This window comes from Cydia pomonella, chromosome 25, assembly GCF_033807575.1.
Source record: "Cydia pomonella isolate Wapato2018A chromosome 25, ilCydPomo1, whole genome shotgun sequence".
NCBI classification, from domain to species: domain Eukaryota; kingdom Metazoa; phylum Arthropoda; class Insecta; order Lepidoptera; family Tortricidae; genus Cydia; species Cydia pomonella.
This window is the reverse complement of record NC_084727.1, coordinates 1,622,523-1,648,162: the sequence shown is the minus strand read 5'-3', so window position 1 is coordinate 1,648,162 and position 25,640 is coordinate 1,622,523. Positions and strand designations below refer to the sequence as shown.

General features: G+C 38.9%; 1 protein-coding gene across 1 annotated transcript in view; it reads left to right on the top strand.

Annotated features, from left to right (window-relative positions):
- The window catches only part of LOC133531278 (uncharacterized), a 57,281-nt gene extending 32,167 nt beyond the window's left edge, over nucleotides 1–25,114 (top strand). Inside the window, exons 8-13 of the mRNA XM_061869409.1 lie at nucleotides 7,915–8,062; nucleotides 8,439–8,566; nucleotides 9,001–9,133; nucleotides 16,051–16,195; nucleotides 16,723–16,877; nucleotides 23,458–25,114. Coding sequence (XP_061725393.1) covers nucleotides 7,915–8,062; nucleotides 8,439–8,566; nucleotides 9,001–9,133; nucleotides 16,051–16,195; nucleotides 16,723–16,877; nucleotides 23,458–23,669 — 921 coding nt within the window. The 3' untranslated portion in view covers nucleotides 23,670–25,114. The remainder of the gene's footprint in view (nucleotides 1–7,914; nucleotides 8,063–8,438; nucleotides 8,567–9,000; nucleotides 9,134–16,050; nucleotides 16,196–16,722; nucleotides 16,878–23,457) is intronic.
- Nucleotides 25,115–25,640: the final 526 nt, after the last annotated feature.

Below are 25,640 nucleotides of genomic sequence, written 5' to 3'. Positions count from 1 at the left end.
GTCGCACATCAGGAATTTATCGCTGGCTGATCCTGGTTTCGCCCGTCCGGCGCCGGTGGACCTGTTACTTAACGCACAGGTCTTCGTTTCGTCGTTGTTGCCCGGTATACGGCGCGGGGAGCCTGGACAGCCTACTCTGTTGAAAACCATCTATGGATGGGTCGTTATGGGTGAGTGTGACGGGAGTCAGCTCACAACAAGCGCTCTCGTATCGTATCGTAACAATAAAAATCATTGTTTTTTCGTGTCGAGTCCTTCGCAGATTTTGTCGCTTGATGATTCTATAAAAAATTTTTGGGAAAAACTAAACCTTTCGTATCTGAGGAGGACCAACGCTGCGAGGACTATTTTCTTGAAAAATACTATCGCAATGAAGAAGGCAGGTTCGTAGTTCCACTACCATTTGTCGATCCCGCGAACAAACCTACCTTCCTCAATTCGCGTGAAATTGCTCTCAAGCGGTTCACGTCGTTGGAACGCAAGTTGAACTCCAACCCCGAGTTCAAAAGGGCGTATGTGGAATTTATGGATGACTATGAGGCTCGTGGTCACTTGGAAGAAGTGGAACCTCCTTCCACAAGCGAAGGCCACTTTTATTACATACCTCACCATGGAATTCTGCGCGATTCCGTCACCACTCCTCTTCGCGTGGTTTTCGACGCAAGCGCTAAGGACGCCAACGAGGTGTCTTTGAACGCTACTCTTCTCGCTGGGCCCAAGCTTCAGACCAACATTTTCGATCTGCTCACACGTTTTCGCTGGCATGCCGTCGTCTTCACAGGTGACGTGAAACAGATGTACAGGCAGATCCTGGTCTCTGATGAAGACGCTGAATTTCAGCGCATTTTGTGGCGCCCTTCTGCTGTCGGTCCTGTGCGCGACTACCGTCTTAAAACGGTAACCTACGGGGTTTCTGCTGCGCCATTCCAAGCTCTTCGTACAATGGCTCAACTTGCCAGTGATTCTGCAGCCGCATACCCAAGTGGTTCAACTGTTCTCGCTCGTGACATCTACGTCGACGACGTCGTCACCGGAGCGGATTCTGTCGAGCAGGCGCGTTTACTTCAGGTGGACCTTACGAAAATATTGTCGTCAGGGGGTTTCCACCTCAGGAAGTGGACCTCCAATAGTAGTGAGTTTTTGGAGAGTCTTCCGTCTTCTGATCTGTACTCGGAAGACTTTAAACATTTCGAAGAAATGACTGATATTTCTCTAAAGATATTGGGCTTGCTATGGCAACCTCAATCAGATTCTTTCCGGTTTCGTGTCGCCGCTGCTCCTAACGGTCGGTGCACCAAGCGCACCATTCTGTCGGAGATAGCTAGAATCTTCGATCCATTAGGTTTCCTCTCGCCTGTAACATTTCTCGCCAAATATCTGATGCAATTGCTTTGGGTTTCGGGCGTTTCCTGGGATGGAGATGTCCCGGAAAGCATCAGGCTGGAATGGCAGGAATTCAAAACTCAACTCTCGTCGCTGAGTGCTGTAGCTGTGCCACGCCGTTTAGTCGGGAAATTCGACGTGCTACATCTCCACGGATTTTGTGACGCGTCAGAACGTGGCTTCTGTGCCGTAATCTACTGCCGTACAGTAACTGAGGAGGGTGACGTCGACGTACAGCTCGTGTGTGCTAAGTCCAAGGTCGCGCCATTGCGTAAATTGTCGGTGCCGCGTCTCGAATTGCTCGCAGCGGTTCTGCTGTCTGACTTGATGGCTTCGGTCGTGGAGGCTTTGAAGCCTTTCCACTCGGTAGACAGAATCTTTGCGTGGTCGGACTCAAGTGTGACGTTGACCTGGATTAAGTCGTGTCCGTCCAGGTGGAAAACGTTCGTGGCCAACCGTGTGAGTCATATCCAAGACGTTATTCCTCCCGATTCTTGGCATCATGTCAGAACCACTGACAATCCAGCCGACTGCGGATCGCGTGGTTTGCTTCCCCAAGATTTAGTCAACCAAACTTGCTGGTGGAGCGGGCCTGATTGGCTCAGGCACCCCACTGAGAGCTGGCCTAAGTCAGTGCTGCTGCCAGATAGGGACGTTCTCCATGATGAGCAAAAGATTACAGTCCTCGTAGTGTCCAATGACAATGCACTAATCGACAACTTACTGGAGAAGTTTTCGTCGTTAAGAACAGTTCAACGTGTTTTAGCGTATTGTTGTCGCTTCGCGAATAACGCGAAGAACCGAAAAACGGCCGGGAAGTGGCTACGCGGTCCTTTAACATCTTTCGAAATAAAGCAGGCACTCCTGGTTCTTGTACGTTTCGTGCAGCAGCGCAGCTTCGCTCAGGAAATCGAAATCATTTTGAACAATCATTCGAACTCTCTCCCAAAAGCGTTCAGAAAACTGTCCCCATTCATGGATGACGCGGGTCTCTTGAGGGTGGGCGGTCGCCTGTCGCGAGCTTCTCTCGACTTCGACGTGAAGCATCCTTTGCTTCTACCTCGCGACAATCGGCTGACCTTCCTTCTTATTGATGATTATCATAAGCGGTTCATGCATCCAGGCATCCAAACACTTCATAACTTGCTAGCGCAACATTTCTGGATTATGTGTCCGAAACGGGCTATTTATGCAGTCGTATCGAAGTGCATGAAGTGCTTTCGGGTTCGGCCACCGGGTGCTCCTGCGCCATTCATGGGCGACTTACCATCGTATCGAATATCCCAGCTGAAGGCTTTCTCGAGCGCAGCGGTTGACTTTGGTGGGCCTTTCGACATCGCTCTCGGTCGCGGACGTGGTAACAAGACATACAAAGGTTATATTTGCGTCTTTGTCTGTACCGCAACAAAGGCCATTCATACCGAGCTCGTCACCGAGTTGTCCTCGGATGCTTTTCTCGCCGCACTTCGGCGTTTCGTCGCTCGTCGTGGTCGGTGCAGCCGGTTAGTGTCTGACCAAGGTAAAAATTTTGTCGGTGCGAACAACATCCTGCAACGCTTAGTGAAGGATGCTGCCGCACACCATACAATCAACTTCGAGTTCAACCCGCCGGGTAGCCCACATTTTTCAGGACTCGCTGAAGCTGGAATTAAAGCTGTTAAAACACACTTGTCGCGTGTCGTCGGGAACCAAAGGTTGACATACGAGGAATTCTCGACGATCTTAGCCCAAGTCGAGGCTTTACTCAACTCCAGGCCACTCACTCCTCTCAGCACCGACCCCAACGACCTGTCGGCCTTGACACCGGGTCATTTCCTCACCACGGAACCCCTATCGGTCGTACCTGAGGAAGACTTCTCAGACGTTCGGGTTAGCCCTCTCCAACGCTGGAAATTGCTTCAGAAGATGCACCAGGACTTCTGGAACAAATGGTCGAAGGAGTATATGCATACTCTCCAGCAGCGGATGAAGTGGCACGACAGACACCCTAACGTCCAAGTTGGCACACTTGTGCTCGTTGTGAACGAGCAGACGAGCCCAATGAAGTGGCCCCTGGGTCGCATTATCGACACACACCCCGGATCTGACGGGATCTGTCGTGTGGTTACTGTGCGCACTGCCACAGGGTTGTACAAACGGCCTGTGGTCAAGCTGTGTCCACTACCTGCGTAGTCGCTTTAATGCGCTACATTTGTGTTGTCCATTCTTCGTTTAGCTTTAATATTATCGCACTTGTTTCACTTTTATTGTTCTTTTCGCTTAGTCAAAATACAAATGCATTTTAGTGGGCGGAATGTCCAGCTTTGGCCTTGTATTCTATAAGATTTTCTCGTATTTACTGTGGCAACACCAGCTCACAGTTGGAATTTGAATATTGCTCTGTCATAGACACGTCAGAGTCAGTGTGTCATCAACCTACCACTAGTTAACATCGTATTTCGTCGTTCTCGCTAATTTTCGCAACTTATTGAAAGCACTACTGCCAACCATGTCTCTAGCATTTAGACTCAGTGTTGTGTGGACGAAGGACACCAGGCACATCCGCGAAGTGGAAAATCCGAGGTCTAAGTTGGACGACTCAAGGTAACGGTTCTGAGCTTACTTCTAGCTGGCGATAAGGACAGCCAGAATCACCACCAGCGGTCTTCAACGGCGACCAACGATTCAGCCCCACAACTCCCGGACTGAAAGGTAACTTCGCCCTACACTATTTCACATTTTAGTTTTAATTTAATATTCTAATCTTAATATCTCACAACTTTCTTGCTCAACCGGCCCCTAAATTTCATTCCCTATCGCCCCCCTTTTTCGAATTACAGTCCACTCTCTCGCTATTGAACAGACACAGTAACGTAATATGCGGTAAAGTAGCACCATATGTACTGTAAAGGTATTTCAACATCTAAATTTGCCATTTTTTCAACCTGATTAATTTTGCATATATTATAGTTGGCATTGGTACTTTTTTTAAACCATTGCCTTTATTAAACTTTATCTAATGTACAAAGTTTTAAAAAAAATAATGAAAAAAGAAGATGGAAATAGTACATTTCGATGCTAGTGCGGAAAGTATGTTGTGTTTGACATTGTCTTTTACATTATTGTTAATTGTTACCAATTTCATTGTTTTTTATTTATTATTATTATTATTTGTTTAATTAGGTAATGATTATAATTGTACTTATATTTGTATGACTTGTCAAAAGTGCTTATTATTAAGCCTACTTGAATAAATTATTTTTGAAGTTGAAGTTGAAGTTGAAGTATGTCATTACTTCACGAGCACCGAGTCGAGGGAAAAGAATGACATTTTCGTACGTGTATCGAACGACGTTTTTTAATACAGTTGCGAAAAAATAAGAAAAACAACAAGTTCTTACTTTTTTATGCATTTTCTATAAGACAGAAACAATTGTAAATATAAAATATTATACTATTATTACTTATTACCTAAGTATCGTTATTTACGATTATTTTTGTATCGTATATTTAAATTGTATGAAAACAATATCGAATGTTGCCTTTGGAAACATAAAACATTCTTGCAGTAAGAAAAAACGCTTCTGCTTTGACAGGCGTTTCGGCAACTATTCCGTTCCATTCAGACAACTTATTAAGAACGGTTTTTCAATATTCAATATTAAAAAATAAATGTGTTATAATGATGAAGAGGTAAGTAACAAAATATGAAATATGCTTATATTTATTATTTGTACGTTAACAGTAGCTTTTTATATTGATTGCGACTTTTAAAGGAAACTAACATTAACACTCATCAATAAGTAGTCATGAATTAGAACAAGTGGAAAAGTAAAAAGCACTAGTTCGCGAAATCCAACTTTCCGCACGCTAAACAGCTACGGAAAGTAGCACTTTTTGAGCAACTGTGTTAAAAAATATTTATCCCATTTATGAATAAGGAGTTGAAATTCGCGATAAAAAAACTTACAACCCACCAAAATTCTATGCGTTAGACATTTTGAAAGACCTCCCCGTCTACACTAGCGCCCCTAGCGACGTAATTAAACGCGGTAGCCCTCATTGTCTGAACGGGACCTTAGTAACCCTAACAGGCCGTTATCGATATTAGTCGCAAACATGTCAAATTGATAGAATACTGATTTAGTGATGAAATTGTACACCTTTTGTTAGCTATTAGTAATAACAAGTATTGTTTTCTATTGCGTCTTGTTATCTTTCATTTTAATACATCAATTTTTTTAAAACAGAGTCACTTAATTAGTAATGGTTTTTTTTCTGATGGACGTTTAGGTAAACGCGCGTAAAGCACTGATTTTTTCGATCGTATTTGTAAATTTTGTAAAGCTTGTACTACTAATAAAATGGTAATTTTGTATTACACATATCCTGTACTTCAACATTAATTAACTACATTTTTGTTATTGTAAATTTGAAGTAGTGTAAATGAAAGTTAGACGAAATCAATTTTCTCCAGAAATTACTTCAAAACAAGTGACAAGTTTCTCTGAAAATCGACTAACGTAACTAACGTAATTTTAATACTTAAACAATGTACAACATTTGCTGAAACTCATCTTATACATCATTTTGTATAATTTACCACCATAATTTTAGTAGCATTACCTACCTATATGATGTATAGTTCTTAGTGAGAGCGTTTTAGTAGGTAGGTGCACGTCTACTGCAATATATAACTTATCATTTATACTATTATTGTAATTGCTTCTGTTGTTTCTCCAATAAAGAAAAAAAAAATGAAATTCAACGACTAAATCTATCAATTTTATATTTTTGCTCTAAAATCGTTACCGGGCTCTTAAAACTATTAAATAAACGACCTTTAAAATATACTTATGGTAAATTCTGGTGTATTCCCAGCTGTCCCCGCTTCATGTAGGGCGTCGGTAATGAGGGACGAGGACTAATGGGAATATGTACACCTAAATTCTTAACGTTTCGTTGTGTATGCATATATATGTATTTTCATAATTGTTATATGTGTATGTATATATATGTATGATACCTATGTATTACTTGTATATGTTTAATTGTATGAGTTGTATAATTAAACAACAGTACCTGGGCGACCGAGCAAAGCTCCATTATAACTATTTATTGTAATATGTTGAGGTTTAGGTGATAATCTACATAAACTTAAAAAAGTAAAATGTGAACTGACAATTATTATTATTTACAGTCGATTTCTGTGTAGATCAGGTGTTTGATTTCAGTGATACTAAAAACTGATATGATCACATGAAGGCTTTCCTTCCTTTTTAGGGTTCCGTAGTCAACTAGGAACCCTTATAGTTTCGCCATGTCCGTCTGTCTGTCTGTCTGTCTGTCTGTCCGAGGCTTTGCTCTGTGGTCGTTAGTGCTAGAAAGCTGAAATTCGGCATGGATATATAAATCAATAAAGCCGACAAAGTCGTACAATAAAATATAAAAAAATAATTTTTTTGAGGGTACCTCCCCTACACGTAAAGTGGGGGTGAATTTTTTTTTTGCTTCAACCCTACAGTGTGGGGTATCGTTGGAAAGGTCTTTCAAAAATAATAGGGGTCTTCAATAAACATTTTTTGATAAAGTGAATATATTCGGAGATAATCGCTCCGAAAGAGAAAAAAAATGTGTCCCCCCCCCTCTAACTTTTGAACCATAGGTCCAAAAAATATGAAAAAAATCGTGGAAGTAGAGCTTAAGAAAGACATTAAATGAAAACTATAGCGGACATGATCAGTTTAGCTGTTTTTGAGTTATCGCAAAAAGTTTCTCCCAAAGTAAAAAGACTTACTTTAATTAGGTACTGATTATGCAAATTTGCATATTTGTTTAACTCGCGTGAAAGGTACCGTTTCATCCCTTGGTTAACAATTTACTATACTTTAAGCTCCAGTTTATTTTATTTAGGTCCTATCAGAATGAAAGGTCAAATATTAAAATATAATTAAAAAAATTGGGCCACCAAAGTCACACAATACGCTCGGGTCGGAGAAGTGCCCTAAGACTATCACAGCTTTTCTACATTTTCTCAGGTCTGTGGTACCTGTGTTTGTGGTACCGTCGTTGTTTCTGATTTCCATGACAAGTGCTTTAGCTACTTACTTGTGATGTTATCCACATTAATTTGTTTGTTTATTCAATATTTGTAATCTCAACCTTACAGCGCTTGTCACAGAGTAACGCCATCTATTATCAATTTCTCTTATTACATAGCTCGTTAGCTATGGTTCAATTTAGGTCAATACGCATTACCCGAGACATAGTAGTTCGTTTTTATGGCATTATCCGAGTGACGGCGTCACAAAAACTACTCTAGAAACTGTATTTAAAATTTGTATGGGTAAATTTTTCTTTTTGCACTATTGCTTCATAAGTCTCAATAAAATAAAACCCGAAAGCATAAATCTTATTCACGTAATCAGTTTAAGTAAATGTTAGACATATTTATGAGAAATATATACTACTCAAAAGAAAATAAGGGCCACCTGACGACTGCTACTTTATTTAAGTTTAATCAGCGTAACTTAAATAATATTATATTCGCAGCTTGGTTTGGGCGTGTACGGTCCAGGTTGCGGCGCGCCATCACGCTTCCTCGATATGCAGCGCTACTTCCCCTGGATCGAGGATTCCCTGGACAAGTTCCAACGCATCACCATCTCGGAAATCAACCAGCACAGATATATATTGCGCAGTACGTGCATTCATATTGATCTTATCATATTCAGTGTAGCATTCCTCCTTACCGCGACTACCCATATCATTTCAACGACATCACTGAGTGTTTTTGACAGATACACTTTACAATTAATCTAAATGGTGTAGGTATGTTTCAACTACAAAATAATTCAACTACATCGATTTTATATAAGATAAACATTTTGTTTCTTCAGAATTCAATTCATGTATGGTAGGCATAGACACGCTGTATTGTAGACAGTCTAGCAGCCAATTTGAAGGACAACATTGAGCGGGTGATATGAGAAATATGCCAAATGAAAGACATTGTCATATACGGGAATGTGCTGTATTTTTTGTCTGTTATAGAATATTATGATGTTTTTTTGCAGGTGGTGTCGCTTTCGGAACGCTGATGCGTTTTGGCGAATGCGACAATTATGAGAAACAAAATATTATATACAGAGATAGCCTCCAGCTGACCACGAACAACAACAATGTCAAGCTCATCAAATACAACGTGAGTCATTCAGAATGTGAAACAACTAGTCTGGTTGCCAAAGTTAAGAACAAAGAGACGTTCTCTTATTTTTTTTTTATACTATGTCGGTGGCAAACAATCATACGGCCCGCCTGATGGTATGCAGTCTCCGTAGCCTATGTACGCCTGCAACTCCAACTCCCCCCTCCCCCACAACACTATGAGTAGGGTCTAGTGTTATTTGGCTGCTGTTTTCTGTAAGGTACTTCTCCAGCTCTGCTCTAGATCTGGAATGACATCCACTGGCTGTGCCCTACCACACAAAGCGAGATGACATTCACAATGCCCATACCTCTCTTACTACTACTAGATACTTGTCACGCATCACTCAATAAGCACTGTCGTAGAAGTCATTATGGCATGGTTCTATAGTGGCCTAGGAATCAAATTGGTTGACTGTACCATATTTACAGATGACAATATACGACTCGGTGCAGTACACGTGCATGGTGTTTCAACTAAGGCACGCGTCCGCGTCGGCTGAGCTTCGCGTACGTCACTTTTGTCCCCGTGGGCCTGGTAGGGCCGCCTGCTACGCCTACAAAGGTGAGTTGGTCTAACAGGCCCAGCATTCAAACGTACACTGACATCAGAACCATATTATAAATAAATAAATAAATATTATAGGACAGTATTACACAAATTGACTAAGTCGCACAGTAAGCTCATAAGACTTGTGTTGAGGGTACTTAGACAACGATATATATAATATATAAATATTTATAAATACTTAAATACATAGAAAACACCCATGACTCAGGAACAAATATCCATGCTCATCACACGAATAAATGCCCTTACCAGGATTTGAACCCGGGACCATCAGCTTCGTAGGCAGGCTCACTACCCACTAGGCCAACCCGGTCGATATTATTATTATTTAATACCTAATTTTGAATTAATAAATGCAACTTTACGTATAATCAGAAATTAAACAGTAAGTGTATTGACCATTCTGACGGCTATGCGGGGTTCTCAAGGCAAAGGTGCGGGTTTCGCCGTGCGGCTGGCATTTTTGGTTCTAGCGGGTGAGCCGTACGGACGTGCGCAGTTTAATAAGTTTAGTAGGCCGAGTGGCCATTTCGATTTATGATTTATACTAACAGTTTAGTTGATTATTAAGTCTATGAGTTGGGTGTGAGCTCGAATTGATTTTGAGACATTGGGTGTGAGCCGTGTGAGCCCTCGTCGCACTAGGTATCGGGTATGAGCCCGATGTAGTTAGGATCTGGAGTGTGAGCCCTTGTTAGCTGTAGGTCTTGGGTATGAGCCAAATAGGTCTGGTATTGGGTGTGAGCCCATGATAAGAATTTTTTTGCAAAAATTTAATGTTTTGCCTTTGCCTTGCATGTACATCAAAAAAGCATGTCTATTTGTGAAAAAACACCCTGAACTTTTTAAAAAGAGATTTGATGTTTTTGCCGGAAATCGTAGAGCGCAATATAAGGACTTGTTATATCAGCCTCCTTCACATTCTACTGTATACCACAAAAATGCATACAATATGTGTATAGTTATATTCAACAGTCTTCCTGATGAGCTAAAGCAAATTAATAGTAACCAATTTAGTAATAAGATTACAAAATGGCTGTCTGAAAATTGCTTTTACAGTGTTAGGGAATTTTTAGAGCAGAAATTAGTAAAGTAAAATTTTCAGTAGTAGAGTTTATGTATATTTCTTTACATCTTATTTTTAATGTATTCTCCCAATGACTTTTAAATAAATTATATACGACATCCATTTTGCAATTTTACTTTTAATATCAAATTTTAATTTATCGATGTTAGTTTTATAAGTTTTATTTATTCTTGGACATTCTATTATTTAATTTTCGAATTGTTACAAGTGGATGTTACTATTATTATTATTTTACTATGAAAAATTTAGCCACTGTTTTATTTTCTTAATTTTTCTATACTGATTTATTTTATGTTAATTTTTGCATGTCGTGTTTCGACTGAATACTGACACTTATATGTAAACCCTTTTCTGTTATCATCTTGTACCATACGTATTCTGGCAAATAAAGAAATTCAATTCAATTCAATTCAATAAGTTAGTGTTGGGTGTGAGCCCATATAAGTTTTGATAACGGGTGTGACCCCGCAATAAGTTTGTTTGAAGATTTATAAGATTGGATGCTGCTGTGATTCTGAAATAAACATTATAACGTGTGCCTTATTTACATAGTGTGTTACAATATGTACGAGCGTTCTGCTGCCAAGTAGGAGCGAAATGAAGCGAGTGTACAGTAAGCTGCACAGATAACTCTGTTGTGTCAGACGTATATCTGTTATCTTGAAATAACAGAGATACGCCTAACCGTGAAAAATTAATTTAGGCACTATGCTTAACATATTACTTAGACAAAATTAAAAAAAAAATCTTTAGTTAAGTGCTGAGATATTTCATATTTTAAGATAAATTAAGGTTTTCAATTTTTTTGAGGTTTAGTTATGCGTATCTCTTTCAACTCAAGTTAAGATAGACATAGACATAGATATAATTTATTAGTAAAAAGATATTACAGGTCACAATTTCATACTTATACACATCTTATATCTATCAATTTAAATTAGTTAATTATATTACACTATTCTTTATAATCTAGAAATTCTTAGAAACTATAAAAGCTTTGTTTGGCGAGCCAATTTTTTAGTTTTATTTGAAGCAACTATGCTTTACCGCTTCTGTGATGGAGACTGGCAGCTTGTTGTATACTATCGGACCAGCAACATACACAGTCTTTCCGGTTTTTTAAATTTTATAGGAGATTGTTTTTAACAAGTGCACGTTTCGGGTGATCCGGGCAGCGCCATCGCCTCGCTTGCCGTATAGCGACATGTTCTCCCTAGCAAATACAGCTATTTGAAGAATTAATAGGGATGGTAGTGTTAGGATCCCGAGTGCTTTAAAATGTGTACTAGCGCTGTCGTCGTATCTAGCACGGGCTAGTGTGCGCACGGCGCGTTTTTGCAGTCGAAACACGCGCTGCCATTCCGCTGCTCGTCCCCAGAACTCCAAACCATATTGAATAATCGCTTGTATACTCGCGAAATAACATGTGCGCACCGCCTGGCTATGTAAGGTCTGTCTTAACCTCGGCAGTGCAAAACAGGCTTTGCTAAGCTTGCCACATACCCCGCTTATCTGCGTTTCCCACGTCAGGCCCTGGTCAAGTTGAAAGCCCAAGAATGTCGTGGTTGCCACCTGGTTGATGGTAGTGCCTTGGTGGTGTATGTTTAAGGGGCGTCGTTTCCTGCCTGATATATCAAACTGTATAAATTGCGTTTTTGTTAGGCTTAACAGTTGTCCATTCATGGTACACCAGTTGAGAATCTGTTGGGCTGTGACATTTAGTTGGACTTCCAACTGGTCCAGGTTCTCAGCAGTTACAACGGCTGCTACGTCGTCCGCGTACATGAACACTTCGCTAACGTCGTCAGCATTCGACAGATCGTTTAGTATATGCCAATACCTTGTGATCCACTACATCAAAGGGTTTAGAGAGGTCACAAAAGAGTACTGCGACCTCTCTCTTGTCCTCGCGTGCTGCACAAATGCGGCTAATGACTTCACGAGCCATCGTTGTAGTAGATCTGCCTGAACGATATGCATACTGCCTTTCGGACAGCTCGCCGGTTTCGTTTAGGAATGCCGTTATACGTGAGGCTATGCCATTTTCTAGTATTTTAGCGAGTGCTGGTATTATGCAAATGGGTCTGTAGAAGTTGGGGTCACTCATTTTCCCTTTCCCCTTATATATCGGACAAACTTTAATTTGTTTAAATGTTTGGGGGTATTCGCCCTTACGCAGTAGCTCATTAAAGTGTGCGGATAATGGAATTGCCAGGTTAGTCGCGACCAGCTTTAACAGTTCTGTTGAAATACCGTACAGGTCTTTTGTGTTTTTTATAGCGACTTTCCTGTCAATAATTTTATAAAGTTCAGCCGTAGAAAAGCGCTGCAAAAAAAGCGAGCGGTTGTTTGGATTTCGCTTGTGGGTCAATGCGGAGAGTGCGCGGGAAGGGTCAGCGCGTGGGGCTCCACAGTGCGTTGCTGCTGAGACAAACTGCTTATTCAAAGTATTGATTAATTCTTTTTTTGTGGGGTAGCTAGTTCCATTCGTTTTTTTTATTACGTCGGTAAAATCATTGCATTTTTTGGATTGTTTACCAGACTCTGTATTCACTAATTGCCTCATAGTTTTACTAGTGTTTGTGCTGTCATTTACTAGGTTACTATAGTATTGCATCCTTGTTTTTCGCGTTAATTCACAATACTTGGTTTTTATGTCGTTTAAGCGGCTGTCTATTACAGGATTAGCGGGGAATTTATTTCTGAAATCTATTAAGTCAAACATTGTGTACTTTAAATTAAGAATGTCATTGTTAATCCAAGTTTTATTGTTTTGCGGTAAATATTTTTCTTTTCTTTTCAGATTTCTATGTTGTTAGATATTGTATTAATGACTGCTCGAATTCGGTCGTCTGTTGATTGCTTGCGTTTAAATATTTCTGACCAGTCAACGCTGTGTATCGCGCCTACGAAAGCGGTCCGCAAGGCGCGCGTACAGTTGCGTACGCGTCGGACTAAATTTGCAGGCCCTGAGGGCGGACCGCACTCAACGCTGGCGCGGACTCCGTAGTGGTCGCTGATGTTTGTGACCACCGGAGATGCGCTGATGTTTGTGACCACCGGAGAAGTGATCAAGGCAAGTGGAAGTTGTCCGGGTCACTCTGGTTGGAAACGCTATTTCACTCGTAAAATTATGACATGACAAGGTGTCTAGCGATGTTTTGTTTTCTGAGCTACTAACCAGCCAGTCTATATTCATATTCATATTCATATATTTATTCATAATAATTCATATTATATGTCACAATATTATTTAAAATTAATTATTTACAAAACATGATTTGTAAGATTTTACATAATAATAAAAAAATAAAATTAATATTAAATCTAAGTTTTTAGGTACTTGTTTTGTACACTAAAAACTCATTAAAACTATAAAAAGTGTGCTCGATAAGCCATTTTTCAGTTGCATTTTAAAACTCATTAATGACGGCGCATTCGTGACATGACCCGGCAGTCGGTTGTACACAGTCGGCCCCATCACGTGCGTTAGTTTTGCTGACTTAGCTAACCTATGCTGAATACCCAAGAGTTTGTGGGCGTTCCGCATATATTGGTGTCCCCAACAATAATACAATTTAAATTTAAGTTATTTACTTTGGTTAAGACTCGTTCCAAAATGGTTATAAATTCGATTGCTTTGACCAAGTTAGTGAGATAAATACACATTACAGCTAATTGGTAGTCTAATAATTCAATAGCAGCTATTTCAAAATACCTTTCTACTGACATATTACAAAATTCGGTGTGTGCTATTGCTTTTATTGATTTTTTTACAACAAACAAGCTCCACCATGTTCTCGAGAGTTTCTACAATTTAATGTGAATACTAAATAATTATGCGTAACTTCTTGCATTTTTTTTGACCGTGTCCGGATATCTATTATATATTATAATAGATATCCGTAATAACCATAGTTTGTCGTAATCACACGCAGACAGTAAGCTAGGGCGATAGACCAGACTCGCAGCGAGGCGGGCCGAACGGCCGGTAAATAGTAATCAAATTAAAAGTAACAATGTAATAGAAAATAATATTTAATAGAAAAAAACCGAGTTCTCGATACAGTTTGAAATGTCATGTAATTATTTACAACCATATTGCATTTCAGCATCTAGACTTAAAAAAACCGGCTAAGTGCGAGTCGAACTCGCGCACCGAGGGTTCCGTACAAACCTGTAGATATATAAGTAAAAGTTCACCTATCACGACAATAGAGTCATATCAATTATTAAAAATATTTTTATTATATGATTTAACTAAAAATGTATGGTTTCCGCAATTTTTCCTTTATCTGTGCTGTAAGACGTTGCTTCGTACCAAATTTCAAGATTCCAAGTTCACGGGAAGTACCCTGTAGGTTTTGATTCCCTTGCGAGTGTCGGAAATTTGCGGAAATTTGCGGCTTAAATGGCTGTATCTTTTGATTGCGTTGGCTTAGAAGTTTCAAGTTTCATTTTTTTAAGCTGAATATATAATTCCTAGGGGTGGATCTCGATCCTTATCTGAGATGGACCAACCAGATAGAATCCGTATGCAAAAGGCTAGCTAGTGCATGCTACTCTTTAAAAAGTCTTTCTACTCGTAAAATAGCTGACGTAACTATACTAAAAACTGTGTACTTTTCCTACTTCGAGAGTATTATCAGATATTGTAATAGAAGTATGGGGTAACGGAACGAACATAAACTCTATACTACTTTTGCAAAAAAAGGCGCTACGAATTATTACTGGATCTAAAAACATACCAGTTACTCATCGTAATATGTTTATAGATCACAAAATCGTTACCGTTACTGCATTGTATTTATATCGAATATGTGTGTATATCTATGTCAATCAAAATAACTATAGGAAAGCTGAAGAAACTCATAATTTTAATCTCAGAAATAAATCGAAATTTGTTCAGACTAAATCTAACTTTATCCACTTCAATAACAGCCTTAACAATATCGCAATAATTTTTTTTAATAAATTAAGTACCGACAAAAAACAATTTAGTAATCTAAAAACCTTTGACATAAAATAAGTAAGAGATTATTTTATAAATAGACCATTCTACACTATTGACGAATATTTTGCCAACGCACTTTATTAAATTGTTTTATGAATATATTGTAAGGATCACTTTTTATAATAATAATATTTGACATTCATATACCACAAGATTGATGTAATATATTGTAAACAATTGTATATACCCGTATAACTGCATGTACATGTACTTTTATCGCAAATAAAATAATCTGAATCTGAATCTGATCCTTTAAGGGTTCCGTTTTTTTCTTTCAAGGTACGGAACCCTAAAAACAACTTTTTGACGCAGGGGAGTTCCATTCTGGTCTTCCGGAGCAGCATCTAAATTCAAATGTTTATTTACTAGATAAGCCCAGGTCAAGTTCCGGTCCAGGTCCAGGTCCAGGTCCGGGTACAGGTCCGGGTCAGGGTCCAGGTCTGTGTCCGAGTCCGGGTCCAGGTTCAAGTCCGGGTCCGGGTCTGAGTCCGGGACGTGATCCGGGTCCGGCTCTAGGTCTGGGTCCGGGTCCAGGTCCAGGTCCAGGAGCAGGTCTAGGTTCAATTCCAAGTTCAGGTTCCTGCCCCCCTCCCTTCCTTCATAATATACACATTTTCTCTGCATTTTACTGTACGTTGTGCACTTTCATATTCAATTTGCGATTTTAACTTATAAATTCTGCTAGTAACTTTCTATTTATAGGTATTTGTAAGATTTAGGTAGTGTATGTTTCTGTACGCATAGGTAGCGTTGTATAAAGTATTAATGAACAATAAACTTATTGATTTCATAATGTTCAAATTACCGCAGGTACCCGGTTCGACTTGTCGGTGAATGTAATGTTCACGGAGGCGTGCCTTCTGGACATTGTCGCGTACGGCCTCCAAATAAACATCTCGTTGTTGCACATTGAGCAGTGGAAATGGGAAGAGGGCACGTACTACGAAGATTTCAGGTCAGGGACCTAGCCCAGTAGACAATTGTTTGCAGAAAACGAAACGAAACGCTAAGATAAACGTAAATAGGTAACGTGTGAAAATGACGCTTCGTTTCGTTTTCTGCAAACGATTAATGTCATTTTTGATAGGGCCCTAGGACTCGTCTTTTGAGTTTTTGTTAGACTTTGGATCCACTACATTACAATTTATTAATGGACAAACTGATATCGAGCATAACACATCATCACAATGAGAATAAAGCTGATTTTGAGACTTGCACGTTCATCACACGTTTGACAAATAAATGATTTCTGAATACTGACACTGCTGATACTACTGAATAAGAGATAGTTATAATTTAAGTTCAAAATTATGCCATTTCGTTTAAGATTGGAAGTAGAAACTGCACATTCTGCCGCAATCTAAATTGAACCATAATGAGTATTACAATTACAATTCAAACGTGGCGAATTGAACAGTTGCTGCAGTCGAGAATATAATTAATTTGATGCTCATTTATTTCATATACCATGAATATTCACAGGATTACACCAGCGGAATACCGAGGGCCCCAGTTCAAGACAAAAGACGGATTTGATTCTTTAGATGAAAGCATGTGGGTCCCCGACTATAACAGATGGTCTACCACGCCCTTTGACATTGGCACTACAACGCCACGTTATACACAGGAGGCGGACGGTAAGCACATGATAAACAAACTGTTGTTTATATATCAAAATAAGTTTAAAATATAGTTCCTAGCGCCATCTAGTACAGGCATGTAACAACATATGTCTATGCTAATCTCTGTTCTTATGAAATAAAATCCCGTTACTTGTCAACCGTCATCCGTGTGTTTCATTACTTTCTTTAGGGGTTATGGGCGTTTTCCCGTATTTTTAATAAAAAATATTAGTAATTGTTAGTGTTTTTTCGTGTTTAGTGCGTGAAAATGAGTTCTAATTTTCTGACGAACGTGCCGAAGCTTAAGGGTCGCGAAAATTACGACGATTGGGCGTTCGCAGTAGAAAATTTGCTGATACTTGAAGGCGCGAACAAGTATCTGAAGGAAGAACCTCCAGCAGACGGGACTGCAATAACAGCAGCAGCAGACACTGCAGACGCAAAAGCACGAGCGAAACTGATTTTGACGATTGATTCATCGTTATTTGTGCATATAAAGAATGCAAAGACCACGAAGCAATTGTGGACAACGTTGAAAACTTTGTTCGACGATTCAGGATTTTCGCGGAGGATTACTTTGCTTTGTCATTTAATATCCATCAGACTGGAAAACTGTGATAATATGATGAATTATGTGACACAAATAGTTGAAACCTCGCAGAGATTATTCGGTACAGGTTTCGAAATCAATGATGAGTGGGTAGGTTCATTGATGCTAGCTGGTTTACCAGAACGATTTATGCCTATGATTATGGCTATCGAGCACTCTGGAATCAGTATAACGGCAGATTCAATTAAAACCAAATTACACGATATGGAATCAAGTCAAGTAAGTGAAACGAAATGCAATTCAGCATTAGTTGCAAAAAGTTATTTGAAGAAGAAGTACAGCAACACTAGCAAGCATAGACAACAAACCTCTCAAACGTCAAACTCAAATATAAACACGAAGAACATAACCTGTTATAAATGTAAAAACGCAGGCCATTATCGAAGCCAATGTCCACTGTTAAATGAAAAAACAGAAAAGAAAAAGCAGACTAACGCGTTTAGCATTGTTTTTCTTAGTGGAGACTTCAATAAAAGCGATTTTTATGTGGATTCCGGTGCAAGTCAGCACTTTACGGCGAATGAAGCTTGGCTGCAAAATAAAGAGTTACCTAGTTGAGATTATTGTAGCAAATAATACGAAAGTACCTGTTTTGTGTTCCGGAGATATGGAAATTACGACAAATCACGGATACGAAGTGAACGTGAAAAATGTCCTGTGCGTGCCAGACCTTACGACTAACCTACTATCGGTCAGTGAATTGACCAAAAATGGAAATAGTGTACATTTTGGTCGTAAAAAATGTTTGATTCGCAACAAACTAGGCGATTTAGTTGTAGAAGCAGACCTAGTCAATAGTGTTTACAAGTTAAAACTAAAAACAACACCAAGCATATAATTTATATGACCCAGACGGCTGTGCCAGGTCTGACCATCAGCTGTTGACGAAGATAGCATACAGCTTGGTGTTGTTTTTAGTTTTAACATATAAATGCCAGTGATTTAAACAGGATGAAGCGCGGATTAGTGGACGGAATAGATTTCCCTGGAACATTCACGGGTAGTAAATTAAACTGTGAAGTGTGCTGTGAAGGAAAACAGTCAAGGTTACCCTTCTCACCAGGCACAAGAGCCACAGAGATCCTTCAAGTTGTTCATAGTGACATCTGTGGTCCTATGGAAAAAAACTCAGTTGGTGATGCAAGATTTTTCATCATTTTTGTTGATGATTTTACCAGAATGACTTTCATTTATTTCCTTAAAGCAAAAAGTGAAGCATTAAGTTATTTCAAGGAGTTCAAGTCAATGGTGGAAAACAGTCGGAACAAGAAAATAAAATTTTTAAGAACGGACCAAGGCCGTGAGTACTGTAGTAAAGAATTTGAAGATTTCTTAAAGAATGAAGGTATAGTGCACCAGAAAACCAACCCCTACACAGCAGAGCAGAATGGTCTCAGTGAGCGAAGCAACCGTACGATCGTGGAACGAGCAAGGTGTCTTTTGTTTGAAGCCGGCCTAGACAAGAAATTCTGGGCAGAAGCTGCTAATACTGCCGTATACATAAAGAACCGATCAGTAGCATCGGGGATAGATAAAACTCCTTATTTGATGTGGACAGGAAGAAAGCCTAATTTAGAAGGTTTGCACATCTTTGGTAGCCCTGTCATGGTCCACATCCCGAAAGAAAAAAGGACGAAAAGGGACAAAAAGCCCAAGAAGCACATACTTGTAGGATTTCCTGAGAACATAAAAGGCTACAGAGCTTATGATCCAGTAAAGAATCAGATCACAACAAGTCGAGATGTAGTGATTCTAGAGAAGAAAAAGAATGAGGATACAGTATGTATAGAAAACACAGATTCAGTGGGGGAGTTGACAGAGGAATCTGTGGTTAAATTAGAGCCAATTAACCAGCCTAACTCCAGTGACCCTGAATCAGAGTACCTCGAAGTGGATGATGGTGATCAACATCAAGAGGAAGGACAGCAGCAGTCTTTAGAAGGTGTACCTCGTAGAATAGATGCTCTGTCACAATTGACATCTGAAAATCAGCAATTGTCTTCAGAAAATGCTTCACCAAGAAGAGTGGACGTCACAGAAAGATTGACCACAATCAATGAAGAGAGACAGAAGCGAGTGTAAGTGGGTCTTAAAAAAGAAACGTGATTGTGACAATAGAGTGAGATATCGTGCGCGGCTAGTAGCTAAAGGTTTCACACAAAAGCTTGGTGTGGACTATCAAGAAACCTTCTCCCCTGTAATTAGGCACTCAACTTTGCGGTTACTGTTTGCTTAGAGTGTGCAGTTAGATATGGATATCACTCATTTAGATGTAATAACAGCCTTTCTTAATGGCCAGTTTAAAGAAAGCATTTTTATGTATTTGCCAGAAGGTTTTCCTGTCATTGATTCAAATAAAGTGTTAAAATTAAAAAAAGGCTGTTTATGGCTTAAAGCAATCATCACTTGCTTGGTATAAAAAGGTTGATGAAACTTTGTGTAACTTAGGATATACTAAGAGTAAACTTGAGCCTTGTGTACTTGTTAAAAATCATAACAATAATAAGAAAACTATTGTTGGTGTTTAAGTTGATGATTTTTTGATATTTTCAAATCATAGTACAGAAAAAGATAATCTTGTAAAGGCACTGAGTCAAAAGTTTAAATTAAAAAATTTGGGTCAAGTAAAACAATACTTAGGCATGAGAATTAATATAAATAAAGATGAAAATTTCATTACTATAGATCAGGAGAATTATATAGAGACATTGTTGAAAAAATTTGATATGGAAGATTGCAACCCTGTTGAAACTCCTATAGAATGTAAATTGAATGTTGAAAAACCAATCTTTGTGAGGAAAACCTGCCATATCAAAAACTTATAGGTAGCTTGATGTATTTATCAGTATTAACTCGGCCTGATATATCTTATGCTACTAGTTACTTGAGTCAATTTAATAATTCTTATTCTTAAGTTCATTGGAACTATGCTAAAAGAATTTTAAGAGATTTATTGAGAACAAAAGACTATTGTTTGAAATATTCCAAAGGAAAAGCAGAACTCGTAGGTTTTGTAGATGCAGATTGGGCGAGTGATACCATTGACAGACGGTCATATACAGGTTTTTGTTTTATGAAGTCTGGTTCTGCTATTTCTTGGGAGAGCAAAAAGCAAAGGACTGTTGCTTTGAGCTCATGTGAGAGTGAGTACATGGCTTTATCAGAAGCTTGCCGTGAAGCCATTTACTTGAAAAACCTTGAAGTGGAACTGATGGGTTTTAGCAATAAAATTGTTGTAGACAATCAGAGCGCATTGAAGCTGGCAAATAATCATCAGTCACATAAGCGTTCTAAACATATTGATGTTAGATATAATTTCATTAGGGAAGTGATTGATAATGATATTGTTGAAACAAAATATTTGCCAACCGCTAACATGCCCGCTGACCTGTTAACAAAAGGTGAAACATTACAGGTTTATGAAAACACTTGGTGTGGTTCAGAAATGATTTTATTACTTAATTTCTGTTATCACTAAATCATTTTTTTATATTCACTTGAATAGTGTAATAACTTCATGTTTTATTTTATATGCCTGTAGAGACAAAATATTTTTTTTTAATGAAAGATAGTTTCACTGGTTTATACATGTTAAATATTAGTTTATTTCTTATTTTGATATAGTGGGGGTGTTGTTTATATATAAAAATAAGTTTAAAATATAGTTCCTAGCGCCATCTAGTACAGGCATGTAACAACATATGTCTATGCTAATCTCTGTTCTTATGAAATAAAATCCTTACTTGTCAACCGTCATCCGTGTGTTTCATTACTTTCTTTAGACTTCACTCACTCACTCACTCGTCACTTTTTAACCGACATTTGCGAGAAGAAAGAGGTTCTGTATTCGGTTTAGAGATTGCAAACCGGATTGATTTTCAATCCGGGGTTAGAAGTTGAGAGGGTCTGGGGTTGAATCGTCGGGGATTGGCGGTTGAAGGGTTGGAGGCAGAGGCCGGAATTCTCGTGGTATTTTTGAATTGTCCTAATCTTGCCTCCCGAATCAGGCGAACTAAATTGACATGAGATTGACATATAAAATGATACCAGCAGTGACAGCATGGTTCTATTATTATCACTTATCACTATGCCCGTCACTTTTACCCTTACATAATTGTTAGAACGTGACAGGCATGGTGACAAATAATAAATCCCGCGCGATGCGTAGCAATAAGCTTGCCCATCTTCTTAATTATCACTCCCGCACACAAACTACGCAAATCAGAAAAGTCGGAAATCAGAAAATACATCTCGAACCCGTCTGTGTATAATAGACTTACAGTAATAATATACACGGTGCTACATGAGGAAACCGAAATATTTTGACAGTGTATTACTGATAACATTTAGAGACTTAAATGTCATATAAACTTTTCTGGATTTCGCCTAGTTTCAGAGTTAATACCAATGTAAAAAAAAACATCTTCTTATCGTAACTTAGTGCAAAACGCCTTTTTGATCGCGATGATGCCATTATGGGGCGTTGTCTAAATATCCTTATTGATAGATGTGAAAATTTGACAAGCAAGAACTAGTTTTTACAAAAAAAATCGTAATATCGTAAAAAATATTTCTGTGCCAGTTTTACCATAACATTAACTTTTTATGTACAAATACGTTCAAAATTTTAAAAAATAAAACAAAAGAAAATTTTTTTTTGGTGAAATTTACTTAAACTGTTTTTTAGGGTTCCGTAGCCAAATGGCAAAAAACGGAACCCTTATAGATTCGTCATGTCCGTCTGTCTGTCCGATTATGTCACAGCCACATTTTTCCGAAACTATAAGAGCTATACTGTTCAAACTTGGTAAGTAGATGTATTCTATGAACCGCATTAAGATTTTTACACAAAAATAGAAAAAAAACAATACATTTTGGGGGTTCCCCATACTTGATCAAAAAATCTTTTTCCATCAAACCCATACGTGTGGGGTATCTATGGATAGGTCTTTAAAAATGATATTGAGGTTTCTAATATCATTTTTTTCTAAACTAAATAGTTTGCGCGAGAGACACTTCCAAAGTGGTAAAATGTGTGTACCCTCCCCCCCCCCCCCGTAACTTCTAAAATAACAGAATGAATAATCTAAAAAAAATACATGATATACATTGCCATGCAAACTTCCACAGAAAATTGTTTTGAACGAGATCTAGTAAGTAGTTTTTTTTAATACGTCATAAAATAAATAAAAAAATTCTTTTGGCCTCAGAAGTACGTGGTTAAAATCTTTCGGGTTCCTCATGTAAGCACATACATGCTGAGATGAGACCACTTCGTGGCACTTTATACTTCCTTTGTTTTTGTTATATTATGTAATATAACGTGTCTTAGTTTTAAAACAAATACGGGACTTAATCGCGTAACTCAGTCTGCCTGTGACCACGAGCGTAACGTCACATTCGAAACGTCAGGCCTTTTAATAAACGCAAGTTTACGCGATTAAGTCCCGTATTCTGTTTAAAACTATGAACGAAAATCGTGTTGGTTTAAATCAATATATAATGTGTCTTGTTTGTGTTTACGAATAAAAATTATTATATTCTATTCTATATACTAATCTATTTAATAGACTACCTGACTTAATAAAAAAAGATGCAACTTCTGCTGTGGTCTTCAAAGCTAGATTACGCAAATGGCTTCTTAATCATGCATTTTATTCCGTAAACGAGTTCTACGAACTCCCTACGGTATAATTTCTCTAGTCAGTCAGTCATGTTTTACTGTAATATTTCAATGTGCATATTAAATTTCAATTAATTTTAACTTTGATATAGAATGTACCTGACATGAAACTTGGCGTCATTAATACAGTATTTGTATTGATCCTTAAGCAAGCTGTCAAGTTCGTTAGCAACTACAGTGACAATTCATTGGTTTTGTTTTAATTGGTTGCGGTTGACATTCGGAAAAATATTTTTCAGCCCATTAATTGCTCCGACTATACGACAAGTAATAGGTATACATAAATCAATGGAATGTTTCAGATGAGCAATTTACTGACTTTGGATATGACTTTGAGCCGACAACTGGTACTCCGAGGACGCGTACCACAAAATTGAAAAAGTTCTCAAAGAAGACGCCTCCTCTAACAGGTCGGTTTTGGATGGTAACTGCAGCTGCATTACTGTTGCGACATTACTGCTGTGGCGTTGACGTGGGCGCTGTCTCTTTCAATTGCTTTGATAAACATGAGTGATGGATTAACGCGGTGTTAAGGTGACGTTCAGTTCGGTTGTTAACTGTAGCTGCAGTAGGTACTGTTGCGGCGTCATTGTTTCTGTCGATAAAATGAGTGACAGAATTAACGTCCTTCTCGCAGTAATACTGCGGTGGCGACTGCCATTTGATCAAGAACAAGTTCTTTAGCAAAAGTTTCATTTTTGTTACAAGCTTTTATCGCGGAATGTACTTTTCTTTCCACGGGCAACTAATACATATTTAGATCATTCTTCATAGAGTTGCCACCGCCACCTTCATCAGATCAGCTCTATGTCATCATACTCATAATACTGCATTGTCATCCAATTTACATAAATTTAATATGCAACATTTCAGCTCAATGGGAGATCGTGAAGTGGGTCAAATTTAGCTTTCAAGATTTGACCCACACTAACAAACTAACATACATACATACATACTAACAGGGCAAGTTATTTTTTAAATAAAAGCTTGTAAAATAGAAACACACAATGGGCGGTCTTATAGCGGGCTAAAGAGCGATTCCTTCCTTCTTAATACGGTTCATACTATGGTTGCCGTTCACAACCGACCACCGACCGACCAACTGACCACCAAAATGTGCTCCCCCGAGACCGTTCACCATGCCAACTACCAGACAGGTAGCTACCATAAAGACAGACCTAGACCCATCGCAAGCAGCATCGCAAATTATTCCTTGTGCATGGACACCTTCGCCGGGCCGTACAGCGCACGTAAACCGTAATTACCTAATTATGTATTACCTAAATATATATATATATATATATTACATTAATTTTGATACCGTTATCATGTGCCAATTTTACTGTTTTCAAAATAATTCTGCACCTGACAGCGAGTCTTATTAATATTTTTTGACGCATAAACCAGGCACATGTCAATCATGTCATCGGCATACACAAACGCTACAAACACCTTGCATTTCTGCACAAAATTAACGACACTGTTTACAAACATTATGTAACCGACCGGCCCGAACATCGAGCGTCACACTTGCCTCAGCGCCTCTAGTACCCTCAATCACAGTTTCGATTGTTATATTGGTTAGGTAATATTTAAACCACGCGTTTGAGGGTCCCTCTATGCCACATTCCGCCATAGCTTGTAACAATATCTCGTGGTCCAAAGTATCAAATGCCTTTTTATAATCAGTAAAAAGCCATAGTAACTACCTGTTCTCCATTGTTTAGGCTACCGTAAAGGATGACTCACGCTAGACCAGTGATCAAGTGGTGCTTTCCATCGAAAACAAAGCGCCGCAAGGTCCGGCGAGGCGCGGTCTAGCGTGAGTTATCCTTAAATCAGTGGCCGTGGCCGTGCTGCGGCCTCTCCTGAACCCATACTGGTGGTAAGTAAATATATTATGCCGCTCCAAAAACATACTAACTTGGCCGACAATTACCTTTTCGGCGATTTTATTAATACTAGCCGGCCGTCGTCCGATCGGGCGCCCCAGGTACCGCTGGTGTGATGTCGTGGAGGCGGACCTGCGTCGGCTGAATGCCAATTCATGGCAGGAAACCGCGCTGGAGCGGGACAGGTGGCGTTCTCTCGTTTCGGAGGCCAAGATTCTTTTTGGATCGCTGAGCCAAAGCAGTTAGTTAGTTAAGCAGTTAGTTATTAATACTAGACAAAATAGCTATCGGCCTATAATTTGTATACGCCTAATGACCTACCTGATTTATAAATCGGTCTTATAATGGCTTTTTAACATGTCTGGATATAATCCCGATGATAGACTTAAATTAATAAAGTTTGCTATTATAGGGCTAATTTTTTTATTTTATTTTTTTATTCCGAAAAGGTAAACCATCCATTCCATTTGACCACAATCTCACCTGATGGAAAGTGCCGATGTAGTCTAGGATGGAACATGCTTACCTAAAAGATGTCTATTCACTCTCGATTTAAAAAGGTCCAAGTTATAGTGGACTGGGAATAGATTTGC